Source organism: Ambystoma mexicanum, chromosome 1q, assembly GCF_040938575.1.
Source record: "Ambystoma mexicanum isolate Mex_15411 chromosome 1q, UKY_AmexF1_1, whole genome shotgun sequence".
NCBI classification, from domain to species: Eukaryota; Metazoa; Chordata; class Amphibia; order Caudata; family Ambystomatidae; genus Ambystoma; species Ambystoma mexicanum.
Window position 1 is genome coordinate 1,394,782,093 of NC_090922.1, and position 18,202 is coordinate 1,394,800,294.

The 18,202-nt window shown below is 49.4% G+C and overlaps 1 protein-coding gene across 2 annotated transcripts in view; it reads left to right on the top strand.

Annotated features, from left to right (window-relative positions):
• Nucleotides 1–18,202, top strand: part of ATPAF1 (ATP synthase mitochondrial F1 complex assembly factor 1) — a 249,810-nt gene that overhangs the window by 157,783 nt on the left and 73,825 nt on the right. For both annotated transcript variants that reach the window (XM_069642259.1, XM_069642258.1), the window contains one exon: nucleotides 11,444–11,539. In XM_069642259.1, the coding sequence (XP_069498360.1) occupies nucleotides 11,444–11,539 (96 nt within the window). The remainder of the gene's footprint in view (nucleotides 1–11,443; nucleotides 11,540–18,202) is intronic.

Here is an 18,202-nt window from a genome sequence, read left to right on the forward strand (position 1 = left end):
GCTTCACTCAAGACACACGCAGCGAAGGGTAGAGCAATGCAAACAAGAGCAGGAGTAGCGGAGCCGAAAGAGCAAATGCCCCTCACTTCTGCAATGCAGGCCCAGCCGGGAAGCTCCAATGCGTTCTCTCCCCCTCTCCCCCCCCCTCCCACCAACGCACACAACCCGTGCAGCAGGGGCAGCGTCCACGCTTCACACACAGCACAGTGCACGTAGCGCAGGGAAGCATTTACAGGTTCCCTCCATGGCTGGACGGGGATGCGGCCAGCAGCCCGTGGAGTCTGGCCCGGCAGCCTAGTTCCAAATCTGGTCAAATGGAAGGCTCTCCTCCTCCCCCCAACACCACTTTAAAAAAACACTGCCACATTAAAATACACATATTCTTAAACTAGTTAGGTAATGGGTTCGTGTTCTCTCTCAAACGCCTAGCTCTGAATCGGAGCACAGTGTCATTGTGCACGGGCCATGGTATAGCAAGTCCAACTGTAAACATACATCTTTATTTTGATAGTGCTTGCTCCATTGCTAAACAGTACTACAATGTGTCGCCCTCAGAAGGATCAAACACGGAGTTGTCCCTCTGGGGATCGGCAGCATGGACGCCGATCTAGCAGCAAGCACCCGCTTCAGTGAGCTGGGCATGTGTAGATGGGAATGACCAGTGACCAGCCATCTCTTCATTATGGCGACGTTGGGAGTGGCACGGTTAACAACCCATGCCTTTCTTCTTTTGCCTCCGTTGACGCCAGCTCGGGCTTGGAAGGGAGGAGGCTGTGATTGCATGCAGAAAGGCCATTTTATGCCAACAGGGGACCAACCTCGCAGGCTTCACACACTCTGTTTAATGGGCTGGCCACTACAGGTACCACAAGCCATGGCAGCGTTTGGGCAAGGAATGAGCTGCTGCTGTGTATGCTTCCCTCGAATATACAGGACAGGCACAGGGTGACCTCCCTGCATTTGATAGCTCTAAAATTGCATGTCTTTCGGGGCCGCTGCAGCACATGTGTCCCTCATACCTGCATGTCAAGGCTAGCAGAAGTGCAAGCGTCCCTCTATAAGGAAGGGCAGTCTATATTAGTACTGCATCAAACTCACTGGTGTCTTGGATTGATGGGCAGGAAGTGGTTGGTTGAACTTACAATGGGACATGGCATGTGTCGAAGATCTCCACCGATCCAGAACACTTTGAGTTGGACACTGATGGCCCACGCTGTAAGTAGCGTTATCTGCAGCGGGACAGCAGTTGACTCGCCTCTGCAGAGGCCAGCTGGCTTTCCCATCGTAAGTCTACTCAGGACTAGATGCACAGCGAATGCACGGCACAGGCACGGAAACTGCTCTCCTGAACAATTGTGATGACTTGCTCGCTAACCTAGACTTCTGTTCGCCTTCTGTTCTCATCCTCCTGGATCTGTTGTCTGCTTTCAACACTCAATCATACCATCCTCTTAAATCGTCTCTGCGATACTCTCGGTATCACGGACAGCATCCTGGCTTGGTTTACCCCTTTCCTTTCGAATCGGCCCTCCCAGGTTCAAATGGGCCCTTCACTCTTCTCTACCTCACACTCCAGCTGTGGCGCCCCTCAGGGCTCTATCCCCTTGCCGTGGCTTTTCAACATTTACCTTGCCCCTCTTGCCCACTTGATCTCCACCTTCTCTCCTCACTTCCAGTGTTACGCCAATGACACACAGCTTTCCTTTGAACTTCCCTCTTCTATCTCCCCCTCCTTCCTCTCTCAATCCAGAATGTCTCACTGCTATTTAGGCATGGTGCCAGTAAGACTGAGGTCCTTCTCATTGGTACTCCTGCCCCCCCCCCCAAATCTCTGGCCCACCCCCCCTTACCCTCTTTTGAGGCAAAAAACATGAGTCATCTTCGACTCCGCTCTCTCCTTCTCACCTCATATTGCAGACTTTGCCAAGAAGGCCTACTTTCAGCTTTACCCCCTCAGAGGAATTCTCCTTTCTTTTCCTTCCCCCAGAAACTCAATGGGCCTCATTACAAGTTTGCCGGTCCGGTAACTACGGGACCGGTAAGCTTGCCGGTACAGTAGTTACCGGACTGGCAAACTACGAGTTCTGCTCGCGGAAGCCTTTCCACCCACTAGGTCGGACCTGGCGGGCGTACCCGCACCCGCGAGCAGAGCATGTTGGATGCACCGGCACCCTTCAAGAATGGTCCCACTGTGATGCTGGAAATGCATCGGAGGGACAGGGCCTTCGTATCCTTGTCCTTTACTGCTTTTTATTGTGTGTTCTGTCGTGTTTTCCGCGCAGGAGTTCATGTGGGACTCCTGGCGGTGCAGCTCTCTTTTGGTTTGGTGAACGGACCTGTGGGATACCCTTATGGCACCCATGGGTGGGGGTACAACCCTGTGCCCCTAGTGTATGCTTTTGGGCACCTGTGGGTGGCCCACAGAGCAGGGTAGGGGCTGGTGGCAGCTCCATGCTGAGTTTGACAGCTGTGCAGAGTATCCTCCATTTTGGGATACCCCGGCCCTGCCATTGGGATCAGTTGATTCCTGATGGAAAACAAGATGGCCCCGGAGGCCTCTTGCTTTCTATTACCCATTACTTTGTTTTCCCAAAGTCCTGGGAAGCCCTGACTCTGTCCCTTCCCCCTGACTGGCTGTTGGGTGGAAATGCCATACATGGTGTTGTTGTGAAGGCCCGGCCAGACTAGCTGGAGCCTTCCCGGTGATGTATGTTGTGGGACCTGGGTGAATAGAGTGGGTGACGAATATGCATTCTGTGTTGTGGGTGTCTAGTATCTGGTGGTTGACCCAATGACTGAGACAACCCTGCCCGAAACCGGTATGAATGCAGCTTGGAGTGTTGAATGGCTCGGTACTTGTCCCAATACACATAACTTGTTGTTGTGAGTGTCTGGAGAGAAGTGAATGGCCTGTATACCTCGTGTGCCCGATTGGCTGCCTGCCTGCATGAATGCCCGTAGTCGTGATTGGATGCTTGAGTGTGACCCAGCAGAATGAATGGGAGATCAACAGTATATCTGGGGACCTCTCACTGCTAGGAATCGTGTTCAGAAGCTGAAGTCCACTATGATGAGTAACTGGAGTAACTGACGCTTGACCTTGAAACCCCCGCTGGATGAGAAGGAGTGCTGTGGCTCTCCCTCGCAATCTGAAGGCTGCTGTATTTCCAAGGACTGGCCCAGAGAGGACCTAGTAAGGCGCCCTCTTCCCGAGCTACGAGGGACCATCGTGCACAGCTGATCTTTGCCAACGCTCCTGGGTAGACAGACCTTCGACAGGCGGCCGACCCGATACGGGGACTGCTGCGGAACTCCAAGGAGAAGCCCTCGGACTGTTGTCCACCACTGTCGACGACCGCCGTCGCCGACCGGAGCCGCCGTTTGCCTAAGAACTTTAATTGATCATCGGACGCTCTCGTCTGCATCGCCATCCGCTTGTCTCCCGCTGGAGAAGGCCCGACCGTCGACGTGCCGAGGTGGGTTTCCCGCCACCTAAAGACCACAGAGACGCCGACGACTCGACGCCCTTGCTGGGCAACAGTTCTTCATCATCTCTTTGCGGTCCAGAACTATCGTCACCGAGGTGCCCCGCACGCCTCTTCCTTGCAGGACGCCAACGCTCTGTCGTCGACGAGCACCGCTAGGATCGAAGTTGCCAATTCCCTGCCGTAGTTCACCCTGTTCACCGTCGGACGTTCGACGACCCGTGACTCCTGCCTTAAAGGGAGGGCACTCAAGAAGGGCCGTCGATTCCCCAACACCGAAAGCCAAGTTCCCTGACACCTCTCGACGATCCGTGGCTCCCGCCTGAAAGGGAGGCACTCAAGAATGATCGGTCGACGCATCGTCGGAGAACTCTACTCCACCAGGTACAATGGGGGAGTAAAACCTTAATAGGAAGAAGTGAGACTATTGAACATATGGACTGGGCTTGTGCGATATATCTTATTTACAGGTTGCCCAGGTGGGGGGGGATCTCCACTCAGAACTGTGCCTCGTGGTAGGGTTCAGTATTCTGCCTACTCTTTCAACCATATTGCGTTCCTTCCTATCTCTATTGCTGGTTTCCTCGTTATTGATCTGTGTGACATTTTAACCGTACAGTTGATGCACTTTAATGAGATTTGATAACATTAGTGGTACCACTTTAGAATTGCATATATTTATCATTCTTGACTTCCGAGTACAAAGTGCGTTGTTGTGATCGTGTACATACCTTTGAATATTAATTATATAAAGACTGTGTTTTCAGTAATACAGTGTGTGGACATTCCTTTGTGGGGCTCCGGGGACTACACTGTACTTAAGAACCAGCCTGCATCACCTCCTGAGAAGCTAGGCCTTGATTGCTCGTCCATTGTTACCTTATAGAGAATCTTGGCTGGGGTCTTCTGTGCCTCTCCTCTACCATATAGAGAGCGGAAGTACAGACACCCCCTACCAGTCTTTACAGCCGTTGCATCCGACCTCCCCATTCCCATTGAGCCCTATCGGGCTCAAATGGGAATGGGGACATTTTATTCCGGCGCCCGCGAATGGGCAATTACTGGTTCCGGCGCGGACGTAATGACCCGGTGATTGCCCATTCGCGGGAATAATTTGCAAGTTTGGGGGCAGCCTGATGGTTTTACCGGCAAGGCTACCACCAAACTTGTAATGGGGCCCAATGTCTCCAGAGCTCTGGTTCTCTCCAGGCTGGACTATTAACAGCCTCTTCCTCAGTCTGCCTCGCTCCTCCCTTCGACCCTCCAGCTAATCCAGAATAGAACTGCAATACTTATCCTTGGCCTCAAGTCCATGGCCCACATTTCTCCAGCCCTAACATCTGTCCACTGGCTCCCATGGCTGCAAGGATCCAATTCAAGACACTCTGCATCATCCACAAGGCTTTCTTGGGCCTGGTACTGCGCTACACCCAACCTTCCCTCCCTAAATACCTCCCTGCTAGAGTCCTTCTGTCCTCTGGCTCTAACTCTGTGCAGGTGAAATGTTTCTGCAAGCAGAGAGTATGGGGTAGATCTCTTTCCTCAGCAGGAGCTTCCCCCTGGAATGGCCTCCCTGCCCCTCTCAGACTTGAGCAGGATCTCCTTAAGTTCTGGAAACTCCTCAAGACCTTCCTGTTCTCCTCCTCCTTCCATATACCACTGCCCTGCTAATGCCCCAGCCGGCTGCTACGACTGGCTGCGTGGTCCCTCATCAATTTAATCCTACAGGGGCCAGGCTCGCCTCCCACCAGTCTTTCGCAGCCCCCCATTCCAGCACTTACCTTCAGGCACCACTCCCTGTCTGAACACTTTAACCCTTGCACTTGCCCCCCTTGGGCTCTCCTAGCACTTGGCCTTCCCTGCCCTGTGCCCTACTCCCTCCCCCTTAACTTTGCTTTCACTGCACTTGCACAATCCGCATGTCGCAAGGCCCAGTAGGACCGTTTTCGTCTTGATTATCCACCCCTGTTGACCTCCTCCCCTTTATCTTGTGGCGCCTGGAAACACTTTTTGCTGTATAGGCACCATACAAATGCACAATAAATCCAATTTTAATGAAACATCACAAACACCAGCTCACGACAGGCCAGCAGGCTGTCCAGATGGTGACTATAGCAACTTTGTTCCCAACTCCCAACCCCCAAGTGTCCAGCAGAAGTTTAACTCTATGTTGAAATTGCATAATACCAATTTGTCATGCAGCACGATGACGAAGCAGATCCACAACACAACACTAGGTCAGTAAATATTGTGGCACTTCATTTCCTGTGAAAATATTGTGTGCGCAAATATTGCTCATCCGGCCTTATTTACAGGAGAGTCCACTCCCATGCCCCTGCATTCCACCCACTACTACCCCTACATAACAATGTTATTCCTGTTTGTTATGATTTACTGGTAAAGAACATTACTTCTCCAGCATTGGGTCTGACATGGATTCACATGCTCATGAATATTCCCTGTCGTCAGGCAGGGAATTCTCGGTAAAAGAAAAAAAAATAACTTTCACTTACAAACTGTATTTCTCCGTTAAACCACAGTCCTCTGGGTCATACTGCCCTCATCCAATGACATCCTCTCCTTAAGGCCCTCCTCTGGCAGCCATCTTCAGATTTTTACTGCACGCTACAGTGTTGGGAGTCAAGTTTGCTCTTCGAGCTACTGCTATGTATTTTTCTTGTTGTTCAACAGAAAAATGTTCTAATTTTGTTACAAAAGAGCCTGTGTGCTCTCTTCTCCATCTGCCGATAGCAGTGATCCATTGTCGGTGAATTTCAGCGCCCCACAAGGGAGAAGTTTGTCGAATATTCTAGGCCATCAGGCCTGCTTGGCGCCCTCCGATCATGACTGAGGAGAATGAGGAGGGAAGGTTTAGTTTTCTGATCCCGCCATCGAGGGACACTTCTTCGAGGGACACTTCTTTGAACATTCTGTCAACCCAGCACACCTTGGTGTCAGAGATCCAGCGGAGGATGCCCCCAGACCTGGCTCCGGTGGTCCCCCAGGTCCACGATCAGCCTCCAATGAAGAAGCATCATCTGACGCCCCCATTTCAGCCTCCACGTCAGGCCCCTTCTCCCCCAGCATACCGGACACCGGTACAGGTACGGGGATGGATACGGCCACGACTACGGATGACGACGAGGATATCGTCTCAGCATTTGGATGCTCGACATAGGGTGTCCCCACCGGATGAGGTGGAATCATTCCGCTCCATGATCTCCAGAGCCTCCAAACTATTCCAGCTTGTACCCGAGGAAACTAATAAGGAGGGCTTCTTGTACCAGAAGCGTGAGGCCAAGAGGAAGACTAACATGGTGGTGCCCCTTCTGAATGACGTGTGGGAAGAGGGCCTGGCCCTCATGATGAGCCTTTGTACAACTCCAGCCAAACGGGACAGGCTGGAGAGAAAGTACCGGGTGCTGGACTCTGCACCCAAGTGCCTGTGGTCGCAAACATCGCCAGATTCGGTGGTATCCGTGGCTGCGAGGAAACAGTCGGCGAATCCTTTCTTATCGCCTTCGGTCCATCCATATGGCAAGGGGAAGAGGATGGACTCCATGGGAAGGAAGATGATTTACACTGCAGCATCCATTATCAAGATGGCCAACGCACTGGCGATCCTAGCCATGTACGACAGGGAGCTGTGGTATAAGCGGGGGCCTATTCTGGAGTTCCTCCGTGACGATAAGAGAATGGTGGCAATTGCTCTCTTCCAAGAAGGGGAAGTAGCGTCTGATCACGCCATCACAGTGGTGTTGCATGTCACAGACACGAGGTTCCAGCAGATGGGGAACAGTGTCTGCCTTAGTCGCCAAGGCTCGATGAAGGCCACAAATTTCCATCAGGAGGTTCAGGCGAAGGTGTTGGACATGCCTTTCGACGGAGAGAATTTATTTGGGAAGGTCGTCGACGAGTCCCTACAGGCCTTCAAAGCAGATACAAAGACGTTCCCTGGGCACTCTCCGGCAGTAGCGCTCTTTGCTTTGCTCCTCTAGGGGAGAGTCGAGCAGGTCTTCCAAAAGTTTCTCCGCTCAGCCCATCAGCCCTCCAGATCCACAACTCAGGAAGCCCACAGAGGCCGTTCCCAGGCATACGGTAGCGGAGGACAGTGTTGTTGTTGCCTGCAGGGCAGGATGCCCGTGCTGAAGCGAGCCTGAACCGGCCGGGGTGTCAGTCCTCTACGCATGCACCCTGGTGGAAGGCCAGCTGACGAGGTTCATCAGCGAGTGGAAGAAGATCACCACCAACAGATGGGTGCTGGATGCTGTCTCCCAGGGACAGACCCTGGAGCTTCAACACAGGTTTCCGCAGATCCCACCCATCAGGAGCAGCACATCCCTGAGCTCCTGGAAGAGTTACGGGCCATGCTGCGAAAAGGGTTTTGGCGATAGTTCCCCAAATGCTGCAGGGCTCAGGAATCTATTCCAGATACTTTCTGGTCACAAAGAAGACTGGGGGCTGGAGGTCCACCCTAGAACTACGTCTCAACAAATACCTAAAGTCCCAAAAATTCAGGATGGGCACATTGCAACATGTGCCCAGCCAACTGGAAAAAGGATACTTCTCGACATCGCTCGACCTGGAGGACGCGTATTTCCACGTCCCCATTTGCAAGAATCATCAAATGTTTCTGCATTTCATAGTGCAGGGACAGCACTACCAGTTCAAGGCTCTAGCTTGCGGCTTGAAGTCAGCCCCCAGAGTGTTCACAAAATGCCTGGAACCGGTGGCTGTCCATCTACTTCTACGGGGCATACACGTATAGCCGTACCTGGACGACTGGCTCATTCGTGCCCCCTCACATGAGTTGGCCGTCGGACACTGGGAGACGACCGTTCACCTTCTGACGGTTCTGGGATTCTCTATCAACTATCCAAAGTCCTTCTTTACACCATTGCAAAACGCACTGTATTTAGGTGGCATCACCCTCGGAGGAGAGATGATAGCAGCCATTCAAGGGAAGGTGCAGCGACTGTCGTCGACAAAGACAGCCACGGTGCGGCCAATAATTAGATACTCGCATGATGCCATCCTGCATCTACCTCATCCTGCATTCCAGGTTGCAAATGTGATCCCTTCAAGTGTTCCTGGACGCTCGCTGGATACAGGTGTCCTTAGAGCTTCACGGACAAGATCACTCTCAACGATGAGTTCTGTCAGGCGATAGGATGGTGGGGAATCCGCTCTAACATCACCCAGGGCACAGGATTTCAAAACCCCTTATCAGGAGACGGTCACCACGGGCGCTTCCCTGGAAGGCTGGGGAGCCCACACCGGATGTCTGCAGGCCAGGCCCGTCGCTGCCGGTGGAGAAGGATCTCCATATCAACATCCAGGAGCTATGGGAAGTGTTCTGGGCCCTCAAGTTGTTTCTTCCATCCCTGAAGGGCAAGATGGTGAGGATCTTCACGGACAACACCACCACCATGCTCTACATCAGAAAACAGGGGGCACTCGATCCCAAGAACTCTCAAAGGAGGCAGAGGACTTGCGGCGCTGGGCCGTCGGACAAAGGATGTTCCTCATGCCTCTTCACCTAGTGGGAGTCAAGAACACCACTGCAGACTCCCTCACCAGGGAATTGCGCTCCTGCCACGAGTGGGAACTTCGGCAGGATCAGGTGGACCACATCTTCATCCAGTGGGGGCAGGCCCCAGATCGATCTGTTTGCGATGGCAGCAAACTCCAAATGCCAGATGTTTGCTAGCAGATTCCACCAACCAAGGAGCCCGGGGGACACATTCTCCTTCCCGTGGGAAGGGCTGTTTCTGCACGTGTTGCCTCCACTCATTCTTCTTCTATGAGTCATCAACACATTCAGACAGTGTCAATGCAGGATGATCCACATCACCCAGCGTGGCCGAGGCAGATTTGGTCACTGGACCTTCTCAGCCTGTCAGTGTCGCCTCCGGTCAAGCTGCCAGTGGTTCCAGATCTTCTCACCAGAGAAGGTGGCACAATCCTGCATTACGACCCAGGATCACTGAACCTGAGGGCTTGGCTCCTCCAGCCCTAGAGTTTGGAGGATATGAGTTGCCAGCGAACTTCAGGGAAGTCCTTGCCAAAGCCAGGGCGTCGTCGACCTTGAAGTGCTATGGTCACAAGTGGAAGCGTTTCGCTATGTGGTGCCAGTCACACAAGATTACCCCTTTGAGCATCACAGCCTCAAAGATCCTGCCGTGCTTGCTATCCTTGGCCAAGGCCGGACTGGCGCACGCCTCCATCAAGGTACATTGGGCAGCAAGCTCCCGCTACACCAGGTGAACAGGAAGATCTTTACTTTGGTCCCACCTACTCGTCAAGGAGTTTCTCAAAGGACTTTCAGATCTTTCCTGCCGGTGAAGGCTCCTGCCCCAGCGTGGTAACTCAATGTGGTTCTGACAAGGCTCATGGGAAGGCCCCCTTCGAGCCTGTGCATCGGGCCCGCTCATATTTCTCTTGTGGAAAATGGTTTTCCTTGTGGCCATCACCTTCCTGGCAGAGGTAAGAGGTCCAGGCCCTATCCCCCAAGCAACCTTACCTGGCTTTCCATGAATCAAAGGTGGTGCTGTGTATGCACCCCTCCTTCACGCTGAGGGTTCCATCAGAATTCCACCTTAATGAGCCTTTGGTGTTACCTGTTCTTTCCCAAAGGGCCTTGCACTTGCTGGGCATTGCTCATGCCCTAAAGTTCTATGTGACCCACACAAAGAGTTTTCGGAAGACTTCACAGCTGTTCATGAGCTTTGGTCCTGTGAACCATGGAAAGGCCTTGTCCAAGGCTTCCATTTCAAGATGGCTCTCCGGCTGTCTGGCCGTCCGAGAGCTCACCACGAGAGCGACCGATGTGACAACCGCGTTCCTGTCTGGTGTGCCCTGCTCAACATCTGCAGGGCTGCTGCGTGGTCCATGCACACCTTCACAAAGTTCTACTGCGTCGACAGGGATTCCAGAGAGGAGTCCAGGGTCGGCCAAGCAGTGCTACGCAACCTGTTTGCTTGAGGTGAGTCTGTTTCAGGGATAAGTGTGATTGCTTCTGTTGATCCTTGTCACCTCCCGTGGTTGTGTGATGTAGCACTGCTATGCATTCAATATTCATGAGCATGTGATTCCATGCCAGACCCCCATGCTGGAGATGGTTTAAGTTAGTTGCCTGTAACTATTGTTCTCCGGCATGGGTCTGGCATGGATTCACATGCAGACCCTCCCTCGGTCCTCTCTGCAGATCTTCTTGGTCATGCTGCTACTTTACGTGCTTACCAAATCTGAAGATGGCTGCCTGAGGCAGGGCTCAGGGAGAGGACTGTCATTGGATGGGGGCAGTATGACCCAGAGGACAGTGATTGGTTTAAAGGAGAAATACAATTTGTAAGTGAAAGTGAAACTGTTTTTTCTTTTACCGACGATTCCCAGCCTGACCGGTAATATTCATGAGCATGTGAATCCATTCCAGACCCATGCTGAAGAACAATAGTTACAAGTAAGTAACTTAAACTGTGCCACACTTTTATTTGCCTCTTTATAGCAACTGGTCACCAACATAGGTTAAGCTTCAGTGGCTCTGTGAGCCCCTACTGCCACTCCAGTAACACAGAGCCTGTGCCCACATAAAAAAAAAAATGACACACAAACTAGTGTATGACTGTGGGACCATATATTTGTTCCAGTGGATGGGCAGGGGCACTTCCAAAGATAAAACACTGCAATAGCCACAAACCACCCCCACCCTTTGCAGTCTAGCGGGAAACTGTTCATTGAGTAGTCATATTACCAATCCTCTAACCACACAAACGTACCAACCTGCCCACAGGAACCACAAAGCTCATTAATCCATCCGCTACCGCAAGCACACACTCACCCATCAAGAAAGAAGCATGCACCTTTTGGCCTTTCCAGTGATTATTCCTGTATTCATTTTTGGGAGGTTTGAGAAGTGTATCTGTTTGCATATCTAATAATGTGTTCTCCCTTCGCAGTTCTTGTATGCCTTACCAAGGCGGGAAGGTTATGAGTTTTACATGGGCCAGTGGTCGGGAACAGAGCTTCACTTTACAACCCTTATAAATGTTCAGGTAAGCGTGTTTGGGTTACTCCGCAACCTTGCTGCTTGCTAGTGATTTGATTGCCATAATTCCCTTTATTCACTTGGAGTGTTTCCATTCCAGCGAAAAACCCTCCACTTCAGCCAAGTACCGCTCTAGTAGTGCAATAGTGTCCGTCCCATTGGAACATCTCACTTTTTCCCATTTACCGTGCACCTGTGCTGATAGTTGGCAGACTGCCTTTCCACTCATAAAAATTAACGCTAGTAAAACATGGCCACAGCATAGTAGTGCTTCATGTGAAAGTGTAGCCAAAGCATTGATGCAGTGAAACACATAATTCTTATTAATATTATGTGAATAAACTGAGATGGACACTTCCACTGGTAAATTTTCCATTGAAATAGCTTCTGCATATTTTAGGAATGTTTTGGAGAGGCTACAAATGTATGACCTGTACTAATGAATCTGGAGCTACACCCCAACAAACGAGTATTTAGTAAATGTCTCATTAATGGTAAACGTTGATCTTTAAAGAGCATACTGTAGTTTACTGATCTGATTTGCTATTTGCTTGAAACACTAACCAGAGCGATCAAATTCACAGAACATGTCAAAACAATTTATGATGACCCAATGTTTTTAAAGCGAAGTAGTCCCCCTGATTACACACATTTATAATTAACAATTAAGGGGTTTATTCAGCGAGGGGAGTATAGTCGGGGACTATTTTTTTTTTTTTTAGGGAAAACATCTAAAAGGTAAATGTGTGCACTGCTTATTAACTCATCTTCCTATGTACCTCACCTCAGTAATACACTGTGGCAAGAGTTGCTAGCCATATAACAGAAATCTGCAAGGTAAGAAAAAATAAAAACATATGTTCTCTGATCCCTCTGTGGGGCTGTGCTCCAAGGAATTGGTTCTCCTCCGAACTTCCATTTTTTTGTGTGTGTGTCTTTTGCCACACAGACCGTGGGTAGGTATTGTCCTCCTCTGCCAGGGAGGGGTCTGCGATATCCGTTCATGGGAGATAGGGCAGCTCTGACAATCTGCACAGCAACATCACCAAATTAGGCTCATTCAAGAAAAGCATCAGGTCTCGGCGGAGCTGCCACACCCAAGTAGTTTCCCAGAGAAACCCCACAGTGACAACTTTCAAGGGGCTGTGAGAAAATGTTGATCTGCTTGAAAAGCAACTCTGAGCTTGCTCCAGGATAAAGTGTCGCTTTGACGGTCATTGTTTCTTGAGGCACGGCAGGAGGTAGGATCTGTGCACTGGATTGACTTATGCTTCGTTGTGGTTATATTTAACAACTTGCCTGACACCCTCACTGATTCAAGAGAAGAGTTTATGATATCCAAAGATGTACCAGACCCATATTTTAATATCACAATAATCATACACCAGCAGGTCTCATTGTCCAACATGCACTAGGTGATAGGGCCAGGTATCTGATCCTGTCGAGAGGCGATAGGGAACCCCTGCTCAACCTTGCACAAGCCTACAATGGTGTTTAACAGAGACAGTCTGGCCCAGAGGAGGGGTGTGGAAGTTAGCAGGGCTTCGGCCTCTGTCCCTTCTACCTTGTTGCAAATGTCAAATATTTATTTATTAAAATATTTGGCAATGCGTCATCTCGCCCAAGGGCCTCAGGGTACACAAGAACGGACAAGACAAATGGCACTGTCATTAACCCCATACGTGTGTAATGGTGGCCAGTCTTTTTATCTTGATCCAGTAGGACTACATTTACCCAGAGTTATTGTGGTGAAAACCTGACATTGGCACTTAATGGGGAGAGAAGGAGCGGTGAGCGAGGAAACAGAAAGCTGCACCAGTTAGTCCGGCAGTTCGGAAGCACCATCCAACGTATTAACTCTTACTGTGACCTTGTTCAAAGTGGGCCACCAGTGCAAAGAGTTGGCAGACTGAACTACGAAAAAGGGATGGGGCTTAAAGACCATGTTATACGTTCTGGCACTTGTAACATGGTCAAGTGGAAGAAAAAAGGCAGCTGGTGGCCAATGGAGGTAAGGGGAGGATGAACGGAAGCAGAGGCGACTGGTCAGTGTGCTACGTTCGGGTGAGGTCAAGGGAGATGAAGGCAAATTAAGAGATCATGTGGCAGAAGGGTTGTGCTTGTGCAAGGTGAGGTATGGGTTGGTGAGAGAAAGTGATACTTGGGTGTGAGAGTGTGTGTAAGATAAGTGGGAGTGAGTGAAAAAGGTGAATGAGAAAGCAGTTGACTGGGGAAGAAGGTGTGGGTGGTGTAGTGGGAGGAGATAGTAGTGGAGGGAGGTGAGAATAGGAGATGGGAGATTGATGAATAGAGGTAAGAAAAAGAGAGAAAAGTCCACATTGGAGGGACAAGAGAGAGATTATATATATATGTATATATGTATATATATGTGTGTGTGTGTGTGTGTATAATGGGAGGAAGAACAGAAAAAAACAAGTAGGACAAAGATACAGGATACACAAATGAGATTTGGGCCATCAGTATGAGGGCATGAGAAGGGAAGGAAGAGTGGAAAATGGGCAATTTGAAGGCACCAATTCCAATTGTTAAGTCTATTGTTATTTTGTGGGAACCTTTGATAGGATTTGTAGAAAACTATGAACAAATACGTGTAGGCACTTTGTAAAATGCGTTAACATAAGTTCTCTAGTCAATTGGCCTGTGGTAAAGTGTGCTTGCCTGGCAGAAAAAAAGAAACCCTTTTGCTCTGCACATACATGTTTATTTTTGGAGCATGCTCCAGGAGTGAAAATAGCAGTTTAGCAGCTGCATTAGCAGTAAACTGAGACCCTGAATCTGTGTTCACATTTAGCCTGGTGATTTAATATCTGTCATGGAGCAATGTAGCACCAAATGTATAAAGGTAGTTTGTTCTCATAATAACTTCAGAGGCACGGACGAAGCAGTTGCTTGTTGTTATGAATACAAAATAGACTGTGAAGCCTTTGACCTCTTCTGTGCTGGTGTCTCATTCTGCTGCTTATGGGCACAGGCGGATATCACGAAAAGTATTACCCACTGATTCACCTAGGAATTCCCAAACAGCTAGATAAGGCTTTATACCGCCACCATTTGTCAGCTATAGGTAGTAGTTGTTACCAATCTCTAGTGACTAACTGGGCTAGAGAGGGAAGAGATGTCACTCAGAGAGAGGGACAGTCCTTAGTGAGTCCCTTCTATAAAATCTTAATAAAAACCCTTGAACCTTCTTCGAGAGTATGTGTGTTCTTAAGGTCATCTGTGACAACTAGCAGGTTTTCCCTTTTGGACTATAGGCTGCTGTAGGTCTGTCGAAGAAGGAAGCTGATACAAGGGTTGCATGTTTTTTGTTATGGACGTTTATTGATAGTAAAAGAATCCTCACTATCCCTATCCCTAAGAGGGGTTTCTCCACCTCAAACTTATACTAAAGGAACTGTTAGAATGTCCGTCCAAATGAAAGTCCACTGTCCTGTGTCAACCTATTTCTATTTCTTACACTCCAACTAAAGACTAATATAATCCAAAAGAAAGTTCTTTTCCCAGGATAAGGACTCCCTTATTCTGGTATCGTGTGGTGTTTCCAAAATGTCCTCTTGTAAACCAATGCCAGGGGGAATGACTCCCTTCCCGTGGCTGGTAGTTCCAGCCCTTTGTACAGTCAACCTTCTGGACCAGGAGAATGGCTCCCCTCTCCTGGTACTAGTCTGCACTTTCACTACAGTTCACAAGAAGGCTAGAGGGAATGACTCCCTTCCCCTGGCATCTCTTCAGTGTATTCGAAAGGATTCCGGAATGACTCCCTTCTCCTAATGTTTGAGAGTTCTTTTCCAACTTGGGTTTTATCTTGACACTCTTTCACTTTATCAGCAAAGTCATTTATGTCGGCGTCCCAGACCCTTCTCTGGTAGTCAGTGGGCTTATCCATGCCACTGCTATGAGGAAGAGTTCCTCAGATGCACTCTTTGCCTTGTTTTGAGTCCCTGACCTGTGATGGCCCTCTGATAGGCGTCACACTTGCCCCGGCATAAAGCAGAGAACTCTTTACTCCTTTCACATCTGTTTCCGTGCTTCCCGTTAACCTTCTGGGAATTGCTTGCATGGCAGCGGTATCTCCAGGGACTGGTGATGGTCTCCCTCCTGCTTCCTGCAGCCGTCTGCTTTGCCACTGCTTCTGTGGCGGCTCCACCTCTTGTGCCTTCATGCAGTCTTGGCACTGTTCGGGGGCTGCATGTTCCTCCTCCTCCTGGAGGTCGTATCCTGCCTCCCATGCTTCCTGTTGGACTTGTCCTCAGACTCCCTCAGCCTCTCGCCGGCATCCTCTGCAGAGCCCTTGCTTCAGCTCGAGTGCTGACTTTGAAACTCCCAGGTTCTCTGATGAGGGAGGAAGAAGACTTAGGGCCTGATTCTCAAGTTGGTGTTAAGTATTGAAAAGGGCATTAAAAGGCTTACCGACCTTTTCGGTTCTTAAGACCTATTCTGAATTTGGCGCATTCCTCCGAAGTCGGAAGGAATGCACCAATTTCGGAATATATGTGGCGGTTACTGGGATGGGTTGGAAACCAACCTAACAACCGCCACATTCATAAACTGGCTTTTTGGAAGCCTATTCTTGTTGCACTCCTCCTCCAGTTTAATATGTGCACTAAACTAGCGCACATTTACGGTACCCTTTTAGTGCCGTTACACTGGAGGAGTACCACAAGAAGCCTTGTTTGGTGTAAATGGAAGTGTCCATACACCCGTGTTGTATATGGACACTTTCGTGTACACCAAGGCAAGCAGCTTCAACGTTGAAAGTGTTCATATACAACACACGGGTGTATTTAAACACTTTCATTTACACCAAACCGAACAGCTTCAACGTTGCATCCTGCAACGTTGAAGCTGCTGGCTTTGGTGTAAATGAAAGTGTTCATATACACCGCACATGTGTATATGAACACTTTCATTTACACCAAAGCGAGCAGCTTCAACGTTGCAGCATGCAACGTTGAAGCTGCTCGCTTTAAATGAAAGTGTTCCTATACACTGCATGGGTGTATAGGAACACTTTTATTTAAACCAATGCGAGCAGCTTCAACGTTGCATTCTACAACGTTGAAGCTGCTAGCTTTGGTATAATTGAAAGTGTTCATATACACCGCACAGGTGTATATGAACACTTTAATTTACACCAAAGCCAGCAGCTTCAACGTTGCAGGATGCAAAGTTGAAGCTGCTCGCTTTAAATGAAAGTGTTCATATACACCACACAGGTGTATATGAACACTTTCCTATACACCAAAGTAAGCAGCTTCAACATCCTGCAATGTTGAAACTGCTCACTTTGGTGTATAGGAACTGTGTTCTCGGCAGCATTTTTGTAGAATAACGATTCTCTCGTTATTTAACGAAAATGCTGCCGAGATTCTGCAATCCGCCTGTTTCCATTAGAAATAGGCAGATTACAGCGAAAGCACTGTCGTCCTTTGCAAAGACACCCAGGCCCAAATGAGAATAGCTGGGCGTCAAGAAATGGCACATTGAGTAGTGCTATTTAGCACGCGCAGTGCGCCAAGATGAGAATCGGGCTCCTAGAGTCCATCTCATTCCTCTTTGTAAATAGTTTACTCCGCCCTAGCTTAACGTCAACACCTGTTGTCAATGGCTCCTTGGTGTTCCTCATGCCTCCTGTGAACCACCTCGTCTCAGTATTAGCACAGTCAGTAATCCTCATGTTTTCTGTGCTTGTCTTTGTCCTAGTATTTTCTGTCTTGGTTGTACCCATAGCACTACATTGGTTTACTTTCAATGCAGTAGTTTGAAATGAAGGTGGGGCTAAGTACAGTGGATTGTACCCAAGGTTATCGTTCTTGTCCCCACAGGGGGACTATGAGGATGCATACCCAGCTCCCCTGTCCCCCCAGGCAGTTTAGACTGAGAGCAATTCGCTAAGAGCACGTGCACCTAGTGGTTCGTGTTAGCTAGGTGGACGGGGAGGTGTAAAGCAGGGATAATAGGGCTCGTGGTAAATATAGAACATGTAGATGTTAGGTCTTTGACATAACAAAGGCATAGTGAACCACTGCCATTTTGTAAATTAGGCCTAGCACGATCAGGGTCCAGCACCAGGGAATAACAAGTGTAGGCCTCAGTAAGAACACCAACCCCATCCCTGCTCCCATTCAATCGTGGCCCAAGCTAGGTTAGGAATAACAAAGAAATACTGGGATACATGTACACATTTTTGACATCCATGTATAGGGGTAAGAAGCTTCAAAAGAGAAAGGAGGTCTTGGAATTGTGGAAAAAGGTAGAAGACTTAGAGGACACTTCCCCCGAGCCAGGCAAAATCACCCAGTGGAATACCCACGTGGGGGGGCAGAGTAGTGCCTACAGTTCTGCTGGAGAAAGATTGTCCCACCCTTTCCGGTCAGGTGCAGAAAACCAAGAGTGCAACACTATGCGTGACCCCCAGTAGGATGCTACCCCACCCGGGCTACACTACACAAACCCTACATATGTTCCCCCACTTGCTACAGCATCACTGCTCTCATCACTTCCAGCAAGGAATCAAAATATCCCCAACCCAATGCCTTTTGATACAACCAAAAAGCAGCACAGGAATAATTGGCCATATTGTGATTAGAGAAAAGGGCAGGTCAGAAAGCATGCGGTTTGGACAAATAGAGGGCAGGACATATTTTGT